Source organism: Rissa tridactyla, chromosome 5 (genome assembly GCF_028500815.1).
Source record: "Rissa tridactyla isolate bRisTri1 chromosome 5, bRisTri1.patW.cur.20221130, whole genome shotgun sequence".
In the NCBI taxonomy this organism is placed as follows: Eukaryota; Metazoa; Chordata; class Aves; order Charadriiformes; family Laridae; genus Rissa; species Rissa tridactyla.
The window spans coordinates 11,456,126-11,482,482 of NC_071470.1; the positions used below are offsets into that span (position 1 = coordinate 11,456,126).

A 26,357-nucleotide genomic window follows, 5' to 3' on the forward strand; every position below is an offset into this window, starting at 1 on the left:
TATCTACGCAGACGTATTTATCTCCCCCAGAGGCTTTATGGTCACGTGCATGGATAAAACATTAATTTGTGCTTATTTTTCTCAAGGGACCACCTCAGGAACTCCTCTTTCGGCAGTCCCTGGTTAATAATTGTGATTAAAAGGCACATTAGGGTCCCGGTCTCCGGGGAGGAGGGGGAGCTCTCGGGGCTCCACACCGGAGCATCCCCGCGGGGGCGTGGCCTGGGGCGGAGCGGGCGTGGCCTATGCATGGAGTAGGCGGTGCCTGGGGTGGGATGGGCGGGGCCACGGCGACAAGCCCCGCCCCCGGGGACAAGAGGGGCGGTGCTGCTGGCCGGGGTCCCGCATCCCCGCCGTGCGGCGAGCATCGGCTCGGCTCGGCTCGGCTCGGCTCGGCTCGGATAGGATCGGTTCGGCTTGGATCGGCTCGGTTCGGCTGCTGGCCCGCCGGCGCCGTCGGGCCGAGGGTTGCCGGCGGCCGCGGGATGGAGCTCGGTGCGGCGCGGCTGCTGGCGGTCCTGCTGTGCCTGGCTCCCGGTAAGCCCTCGGAGAACCTTCGGCGAGACCCGGGTACGGCCCCTCCGGGAGCCGCCGGGGTCGGCGGTGGGTGAGCGGGTGCCGGGAAGGGCGCGGGTTTCCCTTGGGGCTGTCAGGGCTGGGGAGGAAGCGCGAGCCCCGGGTGGGATGCTGCGGGATTGCGGTCCTCCCCTCTCCCTCTCTCTCTCCCTTTCCCTCTCCTCTCCCATCCCATCCTCACCTCTCCCATCTCATCCTCTCTTCTCCCGTCCCATCCTCTCCTTTCCTCTCCTCTCCCGTCTAGTCCTCTCCTGTCCTTTCTCATCTCATCCTCTCCTCTCCTCTCCTCTCCTCTCCTCTCCTCTCCTCTCCCTCTCCCTCTCCCTCTCCCTCTCCCTCTCCCTCTCCCTCTCCCTCTCCCTCTCCCTCTCCTCTCCCGTCCTCTTGCCCTCTCTCTCCTGCCTGGCCCGTCGGAGAGGGCTGCCTGACACGGCATAGCGTCCTGCTCGCTTGGCTCCAGCATCAGGCGCCGTTTCCGAGAGCAAAATGTCCCTGGAGCCAAATGCGGGAAACCCGTCATCAGCGAAGAACCTGCTCGGGATGCCAGTGATTAAAGCGTGGGGAAATACTAGAGAAAACGGGAAGGTCCCGGTCTGGCAGCACTTTCTTGTTGCCCGTCGTAGCTGGCTGAGCTGTCCTGGTTGGGACTGGCTTGCCCCAATGAGGCGGGATTCCCGACAGTGATGGGAGCAGCCAGGGCAGAGGGAAAACCTCGCCCTGTGGCACTCAGAAATGTTGGGATGTTGCCTCTGAGAGAGCTCTGGCACCCAGATTGCAGCCCTCGCGAGCCCGGGCGGCTCGGGGTGGGCACCATGCAAGGCCTTGTGCGAATAAGGTCTGGCAGTAATGGATTTTTGCCTAACTGCTTAGGAGGAAAGAGATATCCTTAGAAAATCATGGGATAAAATAAATTCATGGGATCTCAAATTTGTGACAAACTGTAAAAATAGTTTCTTTACGTAATTCATTGATCAGCAGTCTCGAAGAACATAAGCATTTGCAATTTATTATAAGAAAAGTTGGTAATCCCATTCCCTGGGGAATGAGATCATCAGATGAAGGTTCACTTCATTTCAATGTCCCACATCCTCTCGATAGACCTTGAAGTTGGCAACGCAAGAAAACAGGAACTCCACCCTGGCTGGCTGAATTGTAGTGCTCTGCAGCTAGCTCCTGACCATCTGCCTTTGCTTCCTGTTATGACAGAGTTTTTGAACTTTCTGGGATGTGTGAAAAGTCATTATTTACCCTTCACTGCTAAGTAGGTGATGTGAAAGCGTCCGCTTAAAACATGCTGCATATTCCTGTATTTAATGCTTTTCTGATTGAGTAGCATCTGCTTTGTTTATTGGATTGATTTGAGGGGGTTTTTTTAACATGTTTTTGCAGGTTTATTTATTTCCCTGGATCAGCCAACCCTTAGCATCCAAAAAGATGTCCTCACAATAACTGCAAATGACACTCTAAATATTACTTGCAGGTAAGGGCAAATCTGTCCAGCCTGATTTTGATGGGGGTAATTTATGTAGTGAGGTTTTGTACAGAATCGCAGGTGATTCGGTCTATCTCCCTTCATCCCTCCTGTTTCTCCCGACTCCCTTCGTGCCTCCCCCCGCCTCATTTTTCCTGGACAGACTTTAGGAACGATCTTAGAGGGCTGCAGCAAGGGAGAGCTGGGGAGCACAGGGTGGCCAGGAGGAGAAAGCGTCAGCCATGTCCGCCTGTAGCCCACTGGTGAGCCATGCTCGTCATGCTCCCTTTTGGGAGCTGTGTCACTTAGATTCGGCAGAACGCAAATCTCAAGTAGCTTCCTTATAGGTGTTAAGGTCAATTTACCTGAATTTACCCTATGGGGCTTGATGCTCCATGTGACGGGATGAAGGCCGTTCCTCTCCATAGCCATAGAGGCTGGCAGGGTTGGGGTTGTCCACCTTGGCATCAGCACTGGTGCCCGTCACATGCTCACGCTCCTCTAACGTTTGCTTTCCCAGCGGTCAGAGGCCACTGGAATGGTCCTGGCCAAGCAACCAGAGCAGTGCTGAGAGGCGTATCTCCGTGACAGACTGCAGCGACGGCCCCTACTGCAAGACACTCACTGTCCTCAAAGTCATTGGCAATGACACAGGGGACTACAGGTGCCTTTACAGGGACAGCCAGGCAGCTACGACCATTTACGTCTACGTTCAAGGTAAGTGCTCACACAGCTCTTAGGTGGCTCTTCCCCTAGCCTCCAGAGAAAAAAGCGATACCAAGTATCTCAAAATGGTTTTGACATTGAAATTTATTAGCCCTAGTATTTTTGATCCTGTGAAACTTATTTTTCTTGTTTTCATGTTGAGGAATTACATGCCAGTACGTGAGGAATTACAGTATGCTACTTGCCGTCAACAGAAACGCCTTTGTACCTGTAATTTTGAACTGACCGCAGCACTTGGTCTGCTATTCTCCTCCACCCAGAACTTAGCATTCGTACGTCTGCTGCGCTCTGAGCCTGTCCTCATGGACACAGAGCTATTACCGACCTCAGCAGGAGTTTCATACGAGGGAGAGATTGTTTATTTATAAAAAATGACAGATCCTATCCCTTTTGCAATTTGTACTGTCTGATACCATTAAAAAAACCCAAAAAAACCAAACCCCCAAACATGAACTTCCATACGTTTGCTGAACCGTCGTGGTAGAATCTATTGAGGCTGTAAGAGCAAAGTTTTCAACCTCAGGCTGTCACAGTGCAGCTGAGCATCCCAGGCGCTGCGAAGCCTCTAGTTAGATGCTCAGCTTCAGCGTATTCTGCACGTTCATCGAGGCATCTGCCTTTTTGCACTCATGGCTTCCCACTCATTTTCTTATGCGCCCCGTTTCCTTTTTGTTGTTAACTTACCGCTCCCGTTTTGAAAAATGAGATGTTATTCTGTACATGGGTTAGCTTGTTTTATAAGATCATGAACTTTTTTTTTTTTTTTTTTTTTTGTCTGACTTTGAAAAGGATGCTGCCATTGGGGGAGCCAATGCAGCATGTCACTACTTTTAACCGATATTTCCTGTAATACTTATGCAAGGAAAGTCACAGCAGGGTAAATCAGATTTTTGTCGGCACAAAGACTGCGGTGGCAGGAAGCTATTCTCCAAAGCGTGCACTGCTGCTGATAACTGTTTTGAGAATAATGATATTGTAAAGCTGGGGGGGGGGGTGTCTGTGTGTCTGTCAAAGTATGTGCTCTCTATTTAGTGCCTTCATTTAAGTGTTTTACCAACAAAACTGATTTCAGAAGAAATAGACAGGGAAAGACAAAATTGGAAAAGTTTCCTCCGTAATCATGCGACAAATAATATCCATTTACCGATTGAATATTCTTCTAGATTACAGATCTCCGTTTGTGACTTCAGTTAGTGATCAGCTCGGCATCGTGTACATCACTAAGAATAAAACCGTGGTAGTGCCGTGCCTCGGAACCGTATCAAATCTCAACGTATCCCTACATGCGGTAAGGAAAAAGCCCATTATTGTTTTAAGAGTTAGTTGAAATCACTGTGACATAAATACATCTCTTAAACATTTCTTTCCATCCTTGGGAATTTTACAGCCTGTGATTACAAGGTGAGTGCTGTAACTGTACTCACCACGAGTACTCATCCACGATCCTGCGCTCTCAAAGCGTGGAGGGATTGCCTGTCAGAGGGAGATTGCCTGAGCTCGGATGTTAAAACTGGGGTCCCGCGGTTACGGAAAATGTTGGACTTGAAAATTCGGGGTTGTTTGATTTTATTTTTTTTTTGGTAAATCTGATTGTGTATTTTATCAATATTTCAAACAGAAATATCCAGAAAAGATATTTGTTCCTGATGGTAAATCGATTTCATGGAATAATAAGAAAGGCTTCACTATACCCAGTCATTTAATCAACTACGCGGGCATGGTCTTCTGTGAAGCTAAAATAGATGATGAAAGCTACCAGTCTGTGATATACATAGTCGCAGTTGTAGGTAAGCCAAAGGTTTTTGTTTTTTTCTCTATAGCCAAAGTTATTTTGCTCACTACAACATACTGAACCAATTACACTTGGTTGGACTCGGGGTTATTCAATACTGACAATGCAGCTAATGCAAAATGGATGCTGTGATAGATATTACTTTTCTTTTAAATGCGAAGTATTGTGTTCTTTCTGGTTGATCACTGGGATAAGTGCTTCTATTTTTAGTGTTTTACATAGATGCCAGGGATTATTTCTTTTTCCTAACAATGCAAGCCTTTTTCCTGAAATCACTCTGTTCTGTACTTTATTCACTTATCCAGGATCCAAGTCATAGTTGAAGGGAACTAGAGGCAGGCATCCATCAGCAGCAGATGGGAGGGAGTTGCTCCGAGGGGCTACCAAGGGAATGGGGGGTCTGAAGGTCGCACTAGGAGCTAGCTTGTCTTCTCTCCTTCAGACCTGTGTCCTGACTCTCACAGGGGTTTATGCTCTCCTGGTGTATTTTGTCAGCTGTTCATCAAAACCCAGTAATAATGTGATGATTGTGCGGAGGCTCGAGTCTCAGCTGAAACTGCATCTCTTCCTCTTTTTGGCTGAGGACACGGTGACCACCTTATGCGGCCAGGTGGCACCAAGGCAGTCTCGCCTTGCCTGGCAGGAAAGGCATAGCAGCCCTCCAGCCCTGACTCGGTGCCGCAGGCTCTTGCTTCCCCGCCAGATTCATGAGTCCTCGCTCTGGCTTGGAGCAAATTCAGAATTTCTGCAGAATTTCTGCTTTCAGAATATTCTGTTTCGGAATGTTTTAAATATTTTATTGCACAAAGTAAACTTTGGATAATTTTGCCAGTGTCGGACTGTTGTTCTTGATAAAGTTCCTGCTCGCTGCTGGGGAGGGGGATGTATCTCCTTTAGATTCAGGTCTCACCTGAAAGGGTGAGAAGATTGTGTCTAAGCCAGAGGAACGGTGTGGGTCGCCATCTCCTGCCGGGGGGGCTCTGGTCAAGTGCATTCATGCTGCTGTGCCATGTCTGACGTGGCTCTCGGGTGTGAACTGCTCAGAGCAGGCACATCCCTTCCCTCCAGGCTCCTTTGTACCACCATCATCGTGCTGCGCTTGAGGCATCAAGGGGCCTCTTTGTAGTTGGGGTTTCAGTGGGACTTTTGGTGAATTCACTGGGAAATTTGGTGCCGAGAGCTGTAAAGAAAACTATTTTTACCCCCATGTTTTGTGTGTGCCTTCTTCTCCCTCTAGGATACCGCATTTATGACCTGACGATGAGCCCGCACTACCAAGTAGAGCTGGCAGTGGGAGAAAAGCTTGTTCTCAACTGCACCGTAAGGACGGAGCTGAACGTAGGAATCGATTTTAGATGGGACTACCCATCCATCAAGGTAATTCCATAATAACTTAAAGGTGCCAAGATCACAATGGAATTTGATTTAGGTATAATGCCGCTCCCTCCTTTATAATATTGACAAAGCAGATGGTGATGCACAAAGAAATTGCTTGTCTATACAGGTGTGCAAAAGGTGACAGGAGGAATTACAATAAAATTCCCCAAAACATCTATCTTTTATCTATTACAGGGAAAACGTGCCACCATAAGGGATTTAAAAACCACTGCAGGAGAAGTAAAGAAGTTTGTAAGCACTCTTACCATCGACAGCGTGTCCTTAAGTGACAAAGGTCGATATACTTGCGCAGCATCCAGCGGTCGTATGAACATGAAAAACAGCAGTTACTTCATTATCCACGGTACGGCATCTTCCACTTCGGTTTTGTTGGTTGCTTCAGATTTGGGATTGATTACGGGGATGCAGAAGAAGGCGTTTCACAGAAATGAACCAAACTGCAGCTACAGTATTTCTCTTGCAGCCACTATAGGATTATTTTTATACCACAAGCTTAGCTAATAATAAGATAAGGATGCTGAAAGCTGTAGGATAGGAAAATGGGCAGCAAAGTAAACTGAGGTAAGCTTCTGGTCCTCTCTGGGTTGACCTCCTTGAGGTCCCGTAAAGCTGAATTTGTGTAGATGACTTTGTATAAAGGTTGGCTGTTCTCACTCCAGGTGAGCTTAGGCTGGATTCTGGTGGCTCTGCGGGACAAGAGTCTGGGTGGGCGTGAATGAAGCTAGGAAAATAAAACTTTGAACTTTTACATTATGAATAGATGAATCAAATGGAGTTTTGGTTGTAAGGAAATGATGCAAAGGAAGCAACTTCAGCTAAGTGCATAGATAAGTACGAGGCCACATCCTACAGCCTGTTCTCAAGCCCCTCTTGGGCACAGCCCCAGCAGCTCCACAAGCTTACCTCGAGAAAAAAAATTGCCAGCATGAGAATGGCCCATTTTTAATCACTGACTCAGACAAAAGGGTTTATATTTTCAAGGAGACTGGTTTTCCTGAGGTCTGATTTCAGGGGCCAGAATATTAATGGCTCTTTTTCTTTTCTTTTCTTTTCTTTTTTTTTTTTTTTTTTTTAAAAACTTTCAAACTTACTACGTGGCACAGGGATTCAAGATAGAATCAATTTTTCCCTTGGGTTCTTTCTGTTTCTCTTCAGGAGCCAAAACCAGATCATGTGCTATAGTGAGTGTACCAGATATTGAGTCCACACCATCCTAAATCTTAGCCAAAAGGCTAATCGCTGCCTTAGTCGGAATGCAAGTTTGTAGCTTATAACAAGTAACGTAAATCATTTCAAAGTATTCTGTGACTGCAGCAGTCCAAATGCATACTTGAGGAGAGGCTGAAAGTCTCTAAGTTTATCACATTGTAGTTTTGAATACTGTTATTTCCTGGAATGAGTAGATCAAGCCAGTTTTATGATATTTATTTATTTACTTACTTACTTATGTATGTATATTGGTCTGGCAGTTGGTGCACCATCCTGAAAGCCGAGTCTTGTCTCTGCTTTCCAGAGCCCCCCACTGGGGAAACTGGTCCCCTCCTCCATGCGAGGGAAAGGACCGGGTTTTCATGGTGGGTCCAGAGCCCACCAGTTCTCTCCAAATCCCAGTTTGGAGCCAACTGTGCTTCGCCAGTGGCATCCTGTCACTGTCCTCTATTTGTCATCTGCTGTTAAGTGCTAACCCAAACGGAGACCACTTATGCTTTTGTCCAAGTGGAAAGGCAATTTCATTTAATTCTTTGCAGAAAGTCCTTTCATTCACCTGGAGAGGATGGAGAATGTGGTCGAGACAAGGCTAGGCGATACAGTCAAAATTCCTGTCAAGTTTAAAGGATATCCTCCACCAGAGGCGAAATGGTAAGAATCGGGACACAAGCTATTTGGAAAACTGAGCTATTCTTCATCAAGGTAAATCTCTTAAGTATTCAAAGCGCTGTATGCTTTCTTCAGGTATAAAAATGGAAAAGCCATCAACGCAAATCATACGGTTAGACTTAGCTACACATTAGTGATCACTGAAGCAACTGAAAAGGACACTGGGAATTACACCGTTGTCCTTACAAACCCTACTAACAAGATGCAGAAGAGACATACCTTTACCCTGCTTGTGAATGGTAAGTGGCGCACCAAAGGGGTACCTTTCTTTCACGTGTGGGTGTCATGTATTACCCTTCTTGTGATTAAATTCATCCCAGAGCTATGAAGGCTGGCGTGGGTGGCCGGGAGGAGAGCACTTGAACCTCAGCCGAGGGAGGGCAGAGGTGGCCCGTCTCTCCTGGCCCCAGGACGTGCCGCTCGAGAGGCTGCAGGCTTCTGGTGTTGTTGTGATGATACTTTGTGTGGGTGTTTTTTTTTGTTTTCTGTATATTATTTCTTTGCCTCTGCATCCTGCTCTTTTCCTGCCCTCCTTGCTGGCCGTGCTGCCGGAGTCCTCCCCCACCCTGCTCCATCCTGGCCCTCTCCCGCCTCGCCCATCCTTCCTGCCCCACGCGGGCTGTCCCTCCTCTTCTGCCCTGCCCCGTGCAACCCTCCTCCTCCTCCTCCTCCTCTTCCTCCTCCTCTCTGCTCACCAGGAAACAGCCTAGCCCACATGCTTTGAAGACAGCAGGTCTTGGGAAGGGCAGCAGGGCTACGTGCAGTGGGATCCGGACTGGGGAATTATATGCATTTAATGGTTGGGCATGGTGGTGGGAGGCTGGGGGCTGCATTTTAAACCAGAAGGTAACGGAGGAAGATTTTATAGGAGATCCTTAAGCATTGCATCTTGAGGGCCTGGTCCTCATGGTGTTGGGCAGGTCCACCCCTTCCCAACACGCTCTTGGAGATGCTCTGCCTTGTGCTCAGGTGTGGGGCACGGCATGAATTCGTCGCTGTGGGTCTATTGCAGTGCCGTTGGAGAGCGATAGATATGTTGATGGTAGTGGGAGGTGTAACCTGCTGCTCTCTCCTCCAGTTCCCCCTCAGATAGGTGAGAACGCGCTGCTGGCCCCCGTCGACTCCTACAAGTACGGCTCGACGCAGGTGCTCACCTGCACCATCTACGCTGTCCCACCACCCACCACCGTCCTCTGGCACTGGCAGCTGGAGGAGGAGTGCACCTTCAGCCCCCAGTGAGTGCTAAGCCATCTTCTGTGGCAGACACAGCTATTGAGGGATGGTTGGGTTGAGTTGGGGTTATTTTTTGGGTGCATCCCTTGTCCGGGCTTGTTAGCGAGTACAAACCCAATGGCCAACGAAGAAAAGATTGTTGTCCTTAATAGACAGTGTTGCAGGCAGGCTCTGCCAAGGTCATCGTTGTCGGCAGAGGCAAGGGCCACCCGCAGCGAGGAGCCGGCAGCGCCTCCGTGTTGCCATCGTGCCTTCTTGAAGGGCGTCTTGGCTTGCTCGGAGTTTCAATCTGCATGACCTCCTGTCGGATCTCCTCATGAGCTGCAGGCTCAAAACTCCATCCCAAACAGAGGAAATTTGCTGTTTATGCTAATTACGGATCCTTGCGGTGTTCTCTTCTTTTTTTTTTTTTTTTCTTACGCTAAAGTGCTGAATGTGACGGTGCTCTTTATCTGTGTGAAAGTGTATCTGGGAGGAAGTGCACTGATTGATGTTGGGGAATGATAGAGAGAGTGCCCGACTGAGATTCACGCAGCTTCCCTTATCTGGGCCTGCCATAAGCCCAGATTTCCTTTAAAAAAAAAAAAAAAGCCAGAAAAAAAAAAAAGCATTCTTCTTTCCTGTTGTTGTTTTTAAAATGATTTCCACTAGTTTCTTCCTTTGGTGCTTGGTTGCTTCCTACACAATGGCTACTGTCCTCAAGAAATTCTTGTAGGGAGTTCAGTGATTTCTGTGTCTCTCTGTCTTCCTTTGAACTAAATTAACTTGAATCATCCATTTATGAATGGAGGTTTGTTCCCAGAATAGCTGCTTCCCTCCGAGCATCCTGATTGAGCTGACACAGGCAGATTAATTAGGAAATTCACCTTTAGGCTTGGGGGTTCCTTATTTTACAGAGCGCAAAGGTCTCAGAAGGTTATAGGGTGCAATTTAATAGAAATATTTCCATAAACGTAGTCTTCCCTCCCAGATGCAGGCTGTAGCCAGTGATGCATCTGATTTATAGATAAATAGCTGCATATTATAAAGAAAGCACAAAACCACTTTCTTGAAGGGTGAATATTTGTCGTATCTAACATATATATCTCTACTTATACCTCAGGAAAGTCCGCTCAGGAGCCAATCCGTACGCATGCAGAAAATGGAAAGTGATCTCAGAGAGAAAGGGTGGGAATCAGGTTGAAATTAAGCACCGAGTCGTTACTATTGCCGGGAAAACAAAGGTGAGCAAGATTTTCTTTTCTGTTGGCTGGGGATGATTGGCCCTGTTCAGCAGTCCACATATCTGGAAACATTTCGCTAGAGATGGGACTCTTTTCACCTATAGCTAAACTGGGGGGTGTGCTCCCAGCTGGCTGTGGAAGCTCCTACTGAAGCCAGTCAGCAGAGACACACATTTTCAAGTCCTTTAGACGCTGACCCCAAGTGAGTCTCCATTGACGAACAGAACTTAGATTCCAGCGCTTACCTTTTAGCGGTCTGAAATTAATTGAGTTAATCTTGCCAATAACTGCAATAGGGAGAAGATGGAGAGACCGAAGAGCAAGAAGAGTTGTGGGTGCAGCATTTATTAACGCAGATACCAAAGTCTGCCTTCCGGCAGGCTGCTTTTTCTTGTTTTCTTTTGCCTGATTGTTACACACTTAAGGACAAAAATGTAGACTGTGCTCCTGCCATGCCATGGATTTGTGCTCTGGGGGGATTTTTGGTTGGGCAGGTACCTGCAGAGCACTTTGCTGAGCTGTCGGGGTGGTCAGGCTCCGGGACGCGCTTTAGCACTGATGCAATATGAAATGGCTCGATTGTTCTTTTTGTAGACTGTGAGCACCCTCGTGATTCAAGCAGCGAACGTGTCTGCTTTGTATAGATGTATGGCTACGAACAGAGCTGGGTCAAGCGAGAGAGTTATCTCCTTTCATGTGACCAGTAAGTATACCCTCTTGAGGCCAGCCATGTTAAATTGGTGTTATTTCATCTGTTTCACTAATGGCAGGTGCTTCAACATTGTTGTCTGGTTCCTGTCCTTTATAAAATCCTTTCCTTCTTTAGGATTTTAGGTTTTCCTAATGCAGCCTTTAAAGTCAGCACTGAACTTCAGCCAAGTGATTAGCTCTGCTGGCATCAGTGGAGTGGCAGTCCCCTGAAAATGATGCAAAACGGGCACTGTTGTCCTGAAAGTGATTGCAGTCGCTGAAAAGAGCTACAGAGAAATTATGGTAGTGTCACAAAATGAGTAAAGATCTACTGTAAGAGCTAAGGCCAGCGTTTTGGAAACCAATGGCAAAGAGCTTCTGTCTCCTTGAAAATCAGTCCCCGTATTCACAAGCCGAAATATTATTTTAATCCAAGTCTAAAAATGAACTATAAGATAATGCTTAAGAATCATCTTAGGATGCTCTAAGTTTCTACAGGACGAGGAACTGTATTGATTACACAGGCCTGCCTTTGATCCATTTTAAATGTATTGCTTTTAATGAGATTGTACTCTGTAGATGATTGATTGATTGATTGATTGATTTTTTCCGTATTTTGTTTCCTTATTTACAATTGGATAAGGTCAGGATAAGGCTATATTTGTAAAAAGGCTTTTTCAAGTTAGCATGGGTGACAAAATGGGCAACCTAATAGGAATTCCTTTTACTTTTTTAACTTGCAGGGGGACTTGAAATTAATCTCCAGCCTCGGAATCAACTCACAGAGAAGGACAACATGTCCTTGCAATGCACGGCAGACAAATTCACCTTTGAGAAGCTATCGTGGTACAAACTCAGCGCTCACGCTTCACAGACTCCCTTTGGAGGGCTGCCCATGCCCGTTTGCAAGAACCTCAATGCTCTCCAGAAGCTGAATGCGACGGTTTCAAACACCAACGGTGAAAATGTCACCTTAGAGCTCATCCTCCGTAACATCTCCCTCCAGGATGGAGGAGACTACGTTTGCATCGCTCAGGACAAGAAGGCTAAAACACAGCACTGCCTGGTGAAGCACCTTACTGTCCAAGGTACAAGATCTCTCACTGTCCACCAAAATGGGTGGCTGCGTATGAAAATAATTGCAGTAGTGTCAGTTTTTGGTATCTTCAGGTCTTGCGTGTGTTGGCTTAATGGTGCACTCAGTTTGTTAAATAGGTTTAGACCATTTGTTGTAACACACAGGCGTGGGGCTTGTCTGGGCAGAAGGGACTTACTATTTCCTCAGTACCAGTGAGGAAACACTAAGCGAGCCACCGTGCTGAGCAAGGAGACGAGTCTGGCTTTTGCCCAAACAATGGCACATATTTAGCTCAATAACTTCTCAACTTCACTTTTCCCTCTAGCTGTATGTGATGTGTATGTTCATGGCGTTAATGCTACTGCTTCGTGTCACTGGCTCTTGAGGTTGAAGTTGTGTCTATAACTTAAAACCCTCATGAAGTGATGCCGGTATTCAGGCGCAAGGAATGCAAGGGGTTAATCAATCAGCTTTTCCCACAAATAGGGGTGACTTTGCTCTGGGGCCTCGATGTCTAAGCTGGTTAGGCAGATTCAGAAAAATACCTGTGCATGTTCATGGGCTGTCCCGAATGGATGTCTGATGGATGTCCATCAGACAGTATCAGACTTCTCGTAATGATCCTGGAAATGGAAATGCGAGGGAAGCAATTTCTCACCTATTCCTTCTTCCTTCAGCAGACTGAGCAGTTACAAATTAAACCATCTAAGGCGGGTTATATCAATACTGCTAAAATTTTCTTGGCTATTATCATTTTTTCATGTTATGTGGAAGTTTAATTATGATCTTAACGTGACCGCTGTGGCTGTTGGTGTTATAAAAGGATTTGAGTGTGTAGAGTGTGATCAAGTGCTATTACTGCAAAAATGGATGCTTTCTTTGTGGTCAGTAATTTTGCCATATTTTCAAACCAACAGAGCCCATGGCACCCACAATCGTAGGAAATCTGGAAAATCAAACAACAAACATTGGGGAAACCATAGAAGTGTCATGCACAGCGAACGGCATTCCTCCTCCAAACATCATGTGGTTTAAAAATAATGAAACCCTTGTTGAAGATTCAGGTGAGGATTGCTCCTTTGCTATGAATTTTCTATCACTTAAGGGCTTTCTTTCCTGGGACTCTCTGCTGATTTTCACCATGAAGAGCCGCATTTTGAATTTTTAACGCAAAGTGGCATAAAAATAGCGGAACTAAGAATCGTGATTTTTTTCCCAGGTATTGTTTTGAAAGATGGAAACAAAACACTAACCATACGTCGGGTGAGGAAAGAAGACGGAGGGCAATACACCTGCCTTGCCTGCAACGTCCTCGGATGCAGAAAAGCAGAGGCTTTTTTTTCAGTGGAAGGTTAGTGTTAGCTTCTTTCCTGATTGTGCATGAAATCTTTATAATCACTAAAAGGAAAATCTACTGGCTATCTGGATCGGAGATCTGAAAATACACTGTGAGATTTGCGAGAAATCCTGACCATTCCTATCAAGCTCCAATTGGGTGCTGTCATAGCAATCATAATCCCAGCTGTTGGTGATGCTTTCCTCTCCACAAAGTTGTTTAGTGCTTTTCAAAAAAAAAAGCTGAATCTGTCTTGCTTGTGGTTGTAAAGAAAACTCTGACAGTCTACATTCCATGGAAACCCATGCAACAGTCTAGGTAAACCTGCAGATATCCTTGGGCATCTCTATTGTCTTGGTAACAAAATTGTCATACTGTGTTTTTTAACAGTTGTAACTTTTTAAACTATGTAATTGCAGCATCTAAGAAAAAACAAGTGAAGTCTTTGTGCAATCTGTTGTGATTCCTGTCCCATTTTGGTGATAGGAACAGGTAGTAGGTTTAGGGTGGGGGACTCCAGCCTTAGTCCACCCAGCTCTGAAAGCAGCGTTTGTGAGACCCTTCTCTCATGTGTTCCAGTCCTATTGTGGCACACCAAAATGCAATTTGCAATGATAAACAATAAATCCTAACAAGAGGTTAGTCTGCAGTCTGAGTAGCTGGAACCACGATGGACTTTCCGCCAAGAGCTTCAATGAGAAGCCTCGAACTAAACGCTCCTTGCCCTTCATATTGGTGCATTTTCAAAATTTAGGCACTGATTCCTTCACAAACCTCTGTCTTATAAGTCAGGGTGATTGCCCGATCTGTTCCGTTAAGGTAATTAAAGCAGTATCCTGTTATTCTTATAGGTCCCATAAGGACATTAAGATGTTGGGCAATGTGTTTACGTGGGGTGGAAATTATCTGCAGCTGACATCAATGTAGATTTCAGCTGATGCGGGAAATATGGCTGGGGCACGTCTGTAAAAGTTGGAAGTCTGTGTAGGACATACTGTTTCACTCCAGGAAATTTATAGTGCAGCTCATTGGGGTGACGCAAGGGAGTGTGCTATTGTGTAGGAAAATCTGTACGGTTCGAGGGATGAAATACAGGAGCATGATGTGGGGAATGGGAGATGAGAAAGGGAGCTACCCTTGCTCATTAAGCGATGTTCAAGTGCTATCTGCTAGAGACTATTTTACTGGAAAAAGGATGTTGTAAATAAGTCCTTATTTTCATGTGTTGTTGTAGAACCACATTTTTTCATGCCCCAGATGAAGCATGTAAAGAGACAAGAGAGAGATTGTTCTCTCAGCACTTATTTACTGTATGACGGGGCTTTTTTCAGTTTCTGGAGAAGGAGTCATTGATCTTGAGCATTCCAAAAAAATTTCTTTTTAAAATGTGAAATTTTACTTTTATTATTTTCCAAAGGTCCAGCTAATGTCCTTGGAGCAAAGCTGATGGTAAGAAATCGGGTGGTGTGTAGACCAGCACGAAACTTAGCGAAATATTCCAACATAAAACCCCAAGCGTTTTGTTTTGTTTTGTTTTGTTTTACTTTCGTTTCCTTGCTCCGTGTTGCACTTTTAAAACGAACCTTCAGAACAAGGACCTCCATTCTCTACTTTAATGAATGAACAAGACCAATACGCTTCCAACTATCACTTAGATATTCATTTATTTCTTCCCAGGCGCTGAAGAGAAAACAAATCTGGAGCTCATTATCCTCGTTGGCACTGCAGTGATTGCCATGTTCTTCTGGTTGCTTCTTGTAATCATCCTCCGGACCGTTAAGCGGGTAATGAAAAAATTCTCGTCCTGTCCTATCGGCACTGGTCTTGCATGACAAATGAGAGCTGACTTGAGGCCTTTTGTGTTGTTTCTTTTCATTGTTCTTAAATCAACAGACACATTTTTTCTCTCCATGCCGTAACATTCTTGACTGGAACCGGGGGCACAGAAATTTGTTTTTAATTGAACAGGCCCTTGCAAGAGAAAAAAAAAAATGTTTCAGCTGGTTTTGTTTATTAAAAAAAAAAAAATAAGTGCAAGTAATTAACGATGATCGCACTTATGATGACATGGTGTAGGGGAACGGTAGCCTGGCATTTCTGGGAACTAGTGAAACACTGCAAAGTGAGAAAATGGCACTTTGCCTGCACATGGCCAGCAAGAAATCTGTGCAACTGCAACTAATGTCATTTTCCAGGCCAACGGAGGGGACATGAAGACTGGCTACTTGTCAATCATCATGGATCCTGATGAAGTCCCTATAGACGAGCACTGCGAACGGCTCCCGTATGATGCCAGCAAGTGGGAGTTTCCCAGAGACCGGCTAAAGCTAGGTGTGTCTTCATCGCACGGGCCATTTAGTGATGCTGCAGCCAGCCCTGTGCTGGGGGGAGGTTCAGGTCCTGGCTTGCCGTGGGGCTGCCCTGATGCAGGACTCCCCGGGTGGACTCTGTGGTCCCGTAGGATATAGTGCGTCCTCTCCCCATTATCAGCCCTCTGTTGATTTCTGGCACATAAACTCAGTTTAGAGTTGCTGTTTATTCTGCCTCTTTTGCCCACTGTGCCAGGCAAATAAATCGGAGTGTGTTCGTCTTCTCACTTCAAGGTAAACCTCTTGGGCGTGGAGCTTTTGGCCAGGTCATAGAAGCAGACGCGTTTGGGATCGACAAAACCGCTACCTGCAAAACAGTGGCAGTCAAGATGCTTAAAGGTAAAAATGGTGACTAAAACTTCACCTCGAATACACGATAGGAGGATAATTGCCAATACTATAAGCAGTAGATAGAAAAAAATCAAAATGTTTGTACCAATGGTGTATACAGGTTTAGCTTAACCGTTGGTGTCGTGAAGCAATGATTAGGGAAAGTACATGCCTTTCCCTCATCGATAACGGGAGCAATGTGACTGTGGTTTCTTAGCCATCCATTTGTAGTTCTACTCAGGTTCAGAACATAAACTTGCTCCTGCAAGCAATTTGCACGTGTCCGTTTTTTGCCTTATTCAGCCTGGTAGGGAGCTTTCTGCAAGTCTCAGACAATGGCTTCGGCACGCTCCAAAATGAGTCGTAGTTTTGAACAGCTTTCTCCTCACTTTAAAGCGTATTATAGTGCCTCACATTCGCCACAGAAAAGTTGAAAGCTGCGTTTCTCAGACACAGGGTTCCTGAAGAGGACGTAGCTGGGGCAGCAAAATGGGGCTTCCAACAGCTGGGGGGCTGTATCCCACCCTCTGTACCGGAGGAAGGGTGGGAAAGCCGGGGGATTTCTGACAGCGCAGTGTGAGCAGTTGAAGACCTGTTGCAGACTCGTTGCAATGGCATGAGGGTTTAGTAATGACTATAAAAGTGGGAAACCCTGTCCCTCTAGCTTCCCAGTGCTCAGGCAGCCTGCAGAGAGCTGCCTCCTCTGCCCTTCTCTCCCCACTGCGTTGGCTCTTTCCTCCTCCCCTTCTATCCCTGAGGGATGAGGACACCAGCCACGTCTCCAGGCTTTTGGTGAGGCTGCAGGGTCAGGCATGTTTGGCCTTGGCCCTATCCTCCCCCGTCCGTGGACCCATTGGACCCTTAGTGTGGACCCCAGCAACAGCAATGGGACAATAATATTTCTAACTCTTCTTGGCTGGGAGGGTCAAACAGCAGAGTGCAAACTGCTCAGAAGGTCTGGAGGAAAAAAGATGCCTGCTCATCTGGGTTGTTTGTGTCCCTGTTCGGATGTACTGCCCTTGGCAAACTTTGGAAAGTGTTTAAAAGCAGAGCAAACCCAACCCTATCATGCACGTTCCTAGCTTTCTTCAGTGTCCCGCAGCATGGCTGACCCAGGCTACCAACCAACAAGACTTCTCACTAGGTGGGCTGGAAAAATAACAGAAGAAAACACAGAGGAGGGGAAAACCTTTCTGTCTGTGATGCTCCTGATCTGTGTTGTTTTACCTCCGCAGAGGGTGCGACCCATAGTGAGCACAGAGCTCTTATGTCAGAGCTGAAGATCCTCATTCATATTGGCCATCATCTCAACGTTGTCAATTTACTTGGAGCCTGCACAAAGCCCGGAGGTGAGTAACTTCTCACTGTTACTTCTCAGAGTAACTAAGCCTATTTCTGCCATTTCTGCTGCGTAGAAAATTGAGTTGCAAAATTAAGGGCTGGAAGACATAGCCTTTTTTTAAAAAAGAAAAATTCTGATAAGGGTGAGCAGGTCCAGGGGTGGAATAAGCGCTCAGAAGCCCCGAGTTCCACATCCAGCTCCATCCCTTAGTTGTTCTATCACTTGGCTTTTCTGTACCTCAGATCCATTTTTATAGTGGACGCAACCACTTTGGGGCTGAGTCTAGTACCAGATTTAACAAAGTTGGTCTTATTCTTGTCACCGGGTACAGCACGACTGCAAGTTGTGACTTCCCTCTCCAGCTTTGCATGGGCTGTGGGTGCCTCTGTGTGTGTGTGTGTGTGTGTAGGAGGGGAGATTGCAATTTGGAGCCCAGCTCTGGGTGGATGAACCTATTTTACTTTATAATCGGGGACAGATGTTTTCCTTAACAAATCCAGCACTGCATGCTAATTTGGAAGAAATTCAGTGCAAAGTAACTCAGTAATAATTTTTCAGGGAAGCTGACTTGTTGGCTTACTGTGGGATCAGAATTTAATTTGTAAAGTTCTATGACAGAAGTGTAGTAGTCGAGGGAAACGTAATCCATAAATATTTCTTTTCTTGTTTATTCCATAGTAAAATAGGGATGGCCAGTGTCTGGAACATAGGATGGAAATTTATCATGCAGCATATGCCTATATGAAGCAATTTGAGCATGAAATACCACATTTGGGCTGTACATTAAGGCATCTATGTCTGAAACCAAGATTCCTGGTTTAAGTGTTAAGGAGTTAAACTGTCTGCGCAAAAAAGCGTGGACAGTAGTGTGTGTGCTTTATTGCAGGAGAGTGGTTAATTGCACTGAAGCTCATTGAAATATGTGTGTCGCATCCTTACAATGTCAATTAGCATAGGCAGTTGCTGGCACTTGAAGTACAAGCACACCACTATGCATTTTCACATATGAATTAGGCCTGTGATTTTCAAAAGTATGTGCTTTCTTTTCCTTCCTTATACAGCAGAAAAGGAATAATTTCCCTTCTTTGATTAGAGTTTATTTTTTTATTACTGGTATTTTTAAAAACCTCTGGGTAGTAGAATGCTTTTTGAAATGTGTGTATTTCTAGCCACAGATGATCCTGTGAGATAAGATGGGATATAAATGGTCTTTCTAAGGAATTGCTTTATGTGTTGTACAGGCCCACTCATGGTGATCGTGGAATACTGCAAGTTCGGGAATCTCTCAGCTTACCTCAGGAGCAAGAGGAGCGAATTTGTCCCGTACAAGGTAAGGAGTCAAGGTTAACAGTATAATGTTTGACTTGGTGGTTTTTTTCCACACACGATGTTTCTGTTTCTAGTGCAGACTGAAGTGGCGGTCCTTGGGGATGCTGAATATCTAGTACTTCTCATGGGAATGAGAGATGGCAAAGACATCAGAGGTCATCTAGTCTTTCCCCTGGCCCCTGCAATGTAGCTATTTTGTTATTGTTAGCTTAAAATGTGCAAAGGAACTGGGCTTCCACTATTTCCCTTGGCAGATTGTTCTACACTTGGCCGTATCTGTCAGGAAGTTTTTTCTGATTATCAGCCTGAATTTTTTCCTTTCTTAGTTAAGCTCCAGACCACCTTAAATAACTGCGGTCCCTGCGTAGTGTATATATGCATCAGATATCACAGAATCACACAGAATCACAGAATGGTTCGGGTTGGAAGGGACCTTAAAGACCACCTAATTCAAACCCCCCTGCCCTGGGCAGGGACACCTCCCACTAGATAGATAGATCTAGAAGGTATTCATAGGTATCTTCTGTCATGTGATTATTCTTTCCACGATCCCCTTGGCTCATTGCTGAACCAGAATCATAGAATCATAGAATGTGTTGGGTTGGAAGGGACCTTTAAAGGCCATCTAGTCCAACCCCCCCACAGTAAGCAGGGACATCTTTAACTAGATCAGGTTGCTCAGAGCCTCATCAAGCCTGGCCTTGAATGTCTCCAGGGATGGGGCCTCCACCACCTCTCTGGGCAACCAGGCTATACATATTTTTTTTGCTGTTAATCATTTCAAGTAATTGATGTATCTGATGGGTGGACGTTCAACTTTTCACCTCCCAAGGCCTTTGCGAAGGGGAGCTCCATCACAGCACCCCCTCTTTGCACCCCGATTTGAAAGGAGGGGGAGAATGAAGGCTGGCATTTCCAAACTCATTTCTGCATGCCTCTGAGAGGGGGTCTGATTTCTGGAGAAGGTTGGGAGGATCCATCCCCTCCGAAGGTCAGATTGATGAAGAGCATGGCTGCGTGTACCCAGCTCTGAGCATCATGCTCGGGACCCTACCCTTTTTCACCCAGGGCCAAGAGGAAAGCCCCTGGACTCTGCTCTGCCACGCTGGTGGACCTGAGTCTTCCTGCATCTGCTGTGTTTAGATCAGACTTTCTTCAAACTGCTTGTCGGTTCTCCAGGGGGTTATTTGTCTTTATCCTTGGAGTCGTTGTTTACTATTTTATGTTGGCAAAGGCAACTCGCTGCATCCTCTTGTGAGGTAAAAAGGATAAACAAGTATCTGAGAGGCCTTGAGGGAAGAGGCAGGGTTTCACGAGGGTGCTGACCTTTGCTTACACAAGCGGTGGGGATGGGAATCGGCAACGGAAAAAAACAGCCCTGCCAGGGGAGAAAAGTCACCAAACCAAAGCAGGAGAAAATGGAAACATGGTGGAGGAAGCCTGCGGGTCCGGCATGCTCCCTAGAGGCATTTGGTGTCATAGGAGAAGACAGAAATAAATCAGATTTTGAGAGTTGCAGGGGTTTTGGCCAAGGTAGAGGTTTAGCAGAAGGCCCTTTGTGGCAGCGGGAGGTAAAGCCGTAGCAGTATGGGGTGGCTCAAGTATGTCGGAGGGGGTCCGGCAGCATCCATGTGTGCTCCACAAGTGGTGGGCATCAGGGCGCTGAGAAGGTGAGCTCCTCCGTGTGCATTTATTCCCCCACATGTGGAGGTGTTGCTGGGGGTGGCCGGGAGGACATGGGAGCAGGCTAAAGCCATGCTCTGGAGTGGCAGAGGGTGCTCGAGCTGGTGGGCCATGGGTTGGGGTTTGCCATCACTGTCACCATGCCAGCCTGGTGCCCCAACCAGAGCTGGTCAGAGCAGAGCGACCGGTCATGCCAGCGCTGGGCTGCCCTCCCTGCCTTTGCTGCTGCCCGTGGCACAGGCTGTGGGGGCCGTCATTGCCTCTCCTGAGGAGGTTTCTGGTGGCTTTCTGCTTCTGATTTCTCCCGCTCTCCTCTCCCATTTCTAGACCAAAAGTGCCAGGTTTCGGCAGGGGAAGGAGAACTATGTTGGTGACGTCTCCGCGGACCTGAAGCGACGGTTGGACAGCATCACGAGCAGCCAGAGCTCAGCAAGCTCTGGCTTTGTGGAGGAGCGGTCCCTGAGTGACGTGGAAGAGGAGGATGGTAGGATATGTCTTCTCCTGGTGTTGGAATAGTGGTCATTGGTGGGGGCTGATGAGGGACACTGGGCACGGTGTGATTTCCAAAACTCCCTCAAAGCTGCGCGTGGGGTAATTCCTGGATGACCAAAGTTCCTGAGCTGTGGATTATCTAGTTCAGCATCCCAAACCCCTCATCCCAATCCCAGATAATGAATGTCCTGTCTGAAAAGGGGGTGTTTTTAGTGCATTGCCTCATGGAGATTTGTCTATTTAATGTCCCAGAGTCTCCAGGGAAAATCATGGAGCACAAGCTCTGAAGGCAGTGCAGAGATGGATGCCCCAGGATGTTAACTGAATTTCCTCAGTGTTTACCCAGAAGTTAAATATCGTGAAATGCCATCTGCTTCACTGCTTGTTAGCAGAGAGGCTGATTTGCCTTCCCTCTGCGCAGGTGGTCTGTCAGGAACAGGAAACCTGAATTATCCACTCATTCAAAGCCTCCCCTGGATATACACACCCTCTGCGTTTCGCTGATGCGTTTGCCATGTTCTCCTTTGGCAGAGACAGCAAAGTGCTCAGTGCTGCCAACATGTTTCAGAGACTGCTAATGTCAGCAAGCGGTGGGGTCAGCTGGGCCAGGAGGGAGCCTGTAGCTCAACTGCCTGTACCTCAATGTCTACCAAAAACCATTTAATGCAAAGAAAACCAGTATGTTAACAGGGAGGATGATCTTGTGGTTTCAATGCGATCATAATAGGCGGTCTCAGGCAGGCACTTAATGCATTTCCGCACCATTTTGATCCTTTGCAGACCCCTCTCGTGTAACCACTGATCCTCTGAGCTGGGATGTTGTAAGAAGTATGTAGACCCACAGCAGGCCTTGAGATGAGGGTTTTAGCCACCAGTGTTGTAGTTCTTGGTAGATGTCCTCTTAAAATCTATAGCTGAGCAAAGTCATTGAGTTGTTTATTTCAGCAGGAACTAAATGCCTAAGTATCTTGGTTGGATGCCTGAGTACATTATTCCTCCAGGTCACTAGGGGATGAGGTTACACTTCTTCTACCCTAAATTAGCAGGGCTTTTTGCCAAATTCAAGTCTTTCTCCCCATGGCATATTCTTCCCCTGTAAGGACTAGGTGGGACCTCCCTCTCATTGGTTTCCAAATTCATCTGCTGAAACCACAGCAAACCTTTCCTGTGCTAGGAACTTGTGAGTTTTGGTTGGTTTTCTTTTGGTATTTTATTTGCAAATCTTTCCACTGGTGGGAACTCTGGAAATAAGCAAAGAGGCCTCGGGTATAACCCGTCATATCAAAGTTTATTTTACGCAGGACTGGTTTGGTGTAAAATGGGTTGTTAGTGATAATTATAGAGCAAAAAAAAGGGCTCAGTTTGCTCTTCCAGTTCAACGTGGCACAAGGTTAAGATGGACTTTTACCTAAGAAGTAGTTACGGGTGAAATCAGTGACAAAGGGCATGTTTGACTGTCATCTGATTCTTTGCAGCTGGTCCTGAAGACATTTGCAAGAACCCTTTGACCATGGAGGACCTCATCTGTTATAGCTTCCAGGTGGCGAGGGGAATGGAGTTCCTGGCTTCACGCAAAGTAAGGAACTTCTCAGGAAGAGTGGCATGTTATTTATTTGACTGTAGGAAATAGTGCTGGAGGTCTATAGAAGGAAACAGCGTGTTCATCTTTGGACTAGCAGTCATCCGCAGCAGTTTCTTCTTGCCCTAAGACATACCCGAATCATTAATACTACAGAGGGAAACAGCTTTTATTGGCACAAATGTTAGTGATCTGTATAAGGTTTATGGGTCGCCGATTCATAGAAGAACGATTAAGTAGTTGGAGGAGGGGAGCTGACTTACGAGGACAATTAAAGAAATTAGGGACAAATCCCTGGTAACCAGAGCTAAACTAGAGTAAAGGAGTTTGCTCTGAGGAGGCGGCCTGTAACTTGTGCAGCGGGATTGGAAGGGCAGCATGAGGAGAGACGATGCTCACCTGTGAAACTTCATGGATGACTCCTTGGCGAGTCTCTTGCCAAAGACACCCCGGCAGTCAGTAGCACCTCACCTGCATTTTGGCCTTCTAGAAGTACTTTTCTGCAGTCTGATCCTAAATGGATATAGTACATGTATCAAAGGATGTAAATTCCAGCAGGAGCAAGGAATTGCCTGCAGTTATATAGAAACAAAATGTACTTAGAAATGGGAAAAAGAAATAGAAACAGGGAACACAACACTGCTCTAGAGTGCAGGCTAGGAGTTCAAGAGCAGGCTTTGGACTCTTTTCTAAAAACATGTGTTTGTCTACATTTCACACATCCCTGTTGGTGTGTGTATGCAAAAATATGTCTTTCCAGGATCTGCAGTTCTAGTCCACACTAGAAGCAAATCTGCAGCAACTTTCAGAGCCTGGCTTTTTTACTTCAAGCTATTGAGGCTTGAGTTTTGAAGTCTTTGGGTTGTGGGCTGAGCTGTCGTTCTGCATAGGTAAAGACATGGACTTTTCTCTCTGTAGTGAAGAGCAGTTTGTGTTGGAATCGAATCGGCGTTTTAGTGTGGTATGTTTTTCAGGGAGAGAGTTGAGTACACAGATTTGAGTGAACCTAAGTAAATTGAAAGGTAATCAGATCCGAACCTCTTTTGTGTCAGCTTCTTAGGATAATTAATTAGCTAACTTCAAAGGCCCTCTCTGCATAGTGGATAAACAGACGTATGTTTGGACTTGGGAACACAAGTCTCCCTGAGCCAAATCAGTTGTGACCATCAAAAAAAGCCCTTAAAATCAGTAACTGTCGATGCTGAGGTTTCTTTTTCTTAAAAGGTTTTAAGAATTATCTGGCCTTTGAGGGTAGGAGAGCACATATGTGAAAGAGATCAGCCCCGTGGACAGAGCTGTGACGACGGGCAGCGTATGAAGTTGTTTACTTCTCTTTGCAGTGCATCCACAGGGACCTGGCTGCTCGTAATATCCTCTTGTCAGACAATAACGTGGTCAAAATCTGTGATTTCGGCTTGGCTCGAGACATCTACAAAGACCCAGATTACGTCAGGAAAGGAGATGTAAGGTTCAGATTCTCTATTTGAGAGAGAATTAATATGAAGTCAGAACTCCTTTTTTTTTTTTTTTTTCACCTTAAATGGGTTTGTGGAAACTCAATGTTTTGCTGAACTGTGATAACTGTGATACCTTTTTGTTTATGGAAATGCTTTCAGGCCAGACTACCCCTAAAATGGATGGCACCAGAAACCATTTTTGATAGAGTGTATACCATTCAGAGTGATGTATGGTCCTTTGGAGTTCTGCTGTGGGAAATATTTTCATTAGGTGAGTCACTTTAATTTTGCTGAGCCGTCTTAAATTTTAAACAACAGAATCTGAAGAAAATAGTCAAAGTGTTCTTGGATCCTCTTTAGCATTTTTTTTTTTTTAGTCCTTGAAAATTTCCTGTTTATTTTCTCCATCAAAATAAAATACTCAAATTTCCTTAAAAATGCAAACGTAGGAAGATGGACTCAAAATGCTTCTTCACAGAATTTCAGTATGTGATGATGTGCCTCATTTACTCGATCAGTTGCTGTTTCCATCATAAATATAAATTGTTCACACATCCGAATATACTGAATTACCTTATTAGCTCAGGGCATAGCCAATTATTTGTTTGAAAATCAATCCCAGAATTTCAAAGTCTAATGCATTAAACTTACCGTTGCTCTCATTTTAGGGGCATCACCGTACCCTGGAGTGAAAATTGATGAGGAATTTTGCAGAAGGCTGAAAGAAGGAACAAGAATGAGAGCACCAGACTATACAACACCAGAAATGTGAGAAACTGTTCTTCCAGCTGCCCACGTTTACCCCACAATAGCAGCAGGTGCTGGAGCAAGCAATAGGTGCTCTTTTCTTTATGCTGATCTTCTAATGGGCTTTGTTCTTCTAGGTACCAAACAATGCTGGATTGCTGGCACGGAGATCCTAAGCAGAGACCAACTTTTTCAGAGCTGGTGGAGCACCTGGGGAATTTACTGCAAGCCAACGTCCGTCAGGTACATGAAATGTATTCTCTGGTTTCTAAAACCACCAGCTGAACCCTTCCTGTCCTGCCAGCCACCACAAAATCCCGTAGTTGGGTACTGTCCACTGGAGCCATCGGGGAGCCTGGGCTTCTTCCACCGCTCCCGTTACTGACTGGCAGTTGGGACAACTTGCAGAGAAGAATGACTTAGGGGTGGGAAAGATCAAACAGGTCTGTTGTGGTGACTAAAAGCCACCTTGCCCTGCTAGTGAGGGCTTCCCATGACACCACGGCTGTCGTTACTTAGCTGTCTTACTGGGGGAGTTGTTGGCGCAGGCGCCGGTCCCTGCTCTGCTGAGGGTTTCTCTACAGACTGCAGAGGCATTTCGTCAGGTAGCTCCCGATGATCTTCCCGTGCCAAAGATGGATATCTTAGCGTATGTGAGGGTGTGGGCTGCAATGCTTTTAATGACTCTTCTGGGAAACGAGCATGCAGGCATTTTGCTGCCTGTCAGCAGCTCCACGCAGATAAGTGTGTTAAGACTTGTCCTGTGCGCAGGCGTGGTGGTAAGAGAGCCCACTGCGTCCAGGTGGGGTACACGGGCTTCCCTCCCAGATTCTCCATCTTGTGGCTCCCGCTTCATGTAGGGAGTGGAGAAGGCCAGGGCAATAAATGTGAGCACTCAAATGAAGGAGACTGCATTTGGCCACGTGCTCTCCTATTAGATGAGTTCTCCCTTTCTGATCTATTGATAATGATGGGAACTACCTGTCCTTCCAAACTATCCTGTCGTCTGTGCATACCAAAACTCAGAAATGATACAATTTGTTTACTTTCCTAAAGATCAGCTTGAATCTCATGTATCACAGAATCACAGACTGGGTGAGGTTGGAAGGAGCCCCTGCAGGTCATCTGGTCCAAGCCCCCTGCTCAAGCAAACCCACCTAGACCTGGTTGCCCAGGACCACGTTCAGACAGATTTTGAATATCTCCAAGGACGGAGACTCCACAACCTCCCTGGGCAACCTGTGCCAGTGCTTGGTCACCCTCACTATAAAAAAGTGTTTCCTTGTACGTTCAGAACATACTTTATGTATATTTGCCCGTAACCTAATATGGTTGGATTGCTAATGATTAAGACCCTCCTGTCATGAACTGAACTATCATGATAACTAATAGCTAATTATGCATGTGTCATATTGTAATCCAAAAGGGATAGATGCGAAAAAATTAGAGAAAAGGTGGTATCTACTAAAGGATTTCTTATGGGCCTATAAATAGGTATGCAGTACCGAAGGATGCATAATCCATTTTTCTCTTCATACTTTAGAGCAGAAATGTAAACAAGTGGAAGAAATTTTTAAAAATGTTGTCCTTGTTATTCACATCAAATTAGATGCCAAAGTACTGATAGA

At 46.1% G+C, this 26,357-nt stretch overlaps 1 protein-coding gene across 2 annotated transcripts in view; it reads left to right on the top strand.

Annotated features, from left to right (window-relative positions):
• Positions 1-326: 326 nt before the first annotated feature.
• KDR (kinase insert domain receptor) overlaps positions 327-26,357 on the top strand; it is a 32,938-nt gene continuing 6,907 nt past the window's right edge. Inside the window, exons 1-26 of one of the 2 annotated variants that reach the window (XM_054203422.1) lie at positions 327-570; positions 1,966-2,056; positions 2,568-2,764; positions 3,937-4,061; positions 4,392-4,560; positions 5,803-5,942; positions 6,138-6,306; positions 7,712-7,823; positions 7,917-8,080; positions 8,920-9,076; positions 10,177-10,297; positions 10,892-11,000; positions 11,731-12,075; positions 12,983-13,129; positions 13,285-13,416; positions 15,079-15,185; positions 15,597-15,732; positions 16,005-16,109; positions 17,336-17,449; positions 18,684-18,772; positions 20,782-20,938; positions 22,422-22,522; positions 23,866-23,988; positions 24,142-24,253; positions 24,651-24,750; positions 24,867-24,972. In XM_054203422.1, the coding sequence (XP_054059397.1) occupies positions 486-570; positions 1,966-2,056; positions 2,568-2,764; positions 3,937-4,061; positions 4,392-4,560; positions 5,803-5,942; positions 6,138-6,306; positions 7,712-7,823; positions 7,917-8,080; positions 8,920-9,076; positions 10,177-10,297; positions 10,892-11,000; positions 11,731-12,075; positions 12,983-13,129; positions 13,285-13,416; positions 15,079-15,185; positions 15,597-15,732; positions 16,005-16,109; positions 17,336-17,449; positions 18,684-18,772; positions 20,782-20,938; positions 22,422-22,522; positions 23,866-23,988; positions 24,142-24,253; positions 24,651-24,750; positions 24,867-24,972 (3,513 nt within the window). In that variant the 5' untranslated portion in view covers positions 327-485. The remainder of the gene's footprint in view (positions 571-1,965; positions 2,057-2,567; positions 2,765-3,936; positions 4,062-4,391; positions 4,561-5,802; positions 5,943-6,137; positions 6,307-7,711; positions 7,824-7,916; positions 8,081-8,919; positions 9,077-10,176; positions 10,298-10,891; positions 11,001-11,730; positions 12,076-12,982; positions 13,130-13,284; positions 13,417-15,078; positions 15,186-15,596; positions 15,733-16,004; positions 16,110-17,335; positions 17,450-18,683; positions 18,773-20,781; positions 20,939-22,421; positions 22,523-23,865; positions 23,989-24,141; positions 24,254-24,650; positions 24,751-24,866; positions 24,973-26,357) is intronic. The other variant, XM_054203423.1, reaches the window with a different exon arrangement.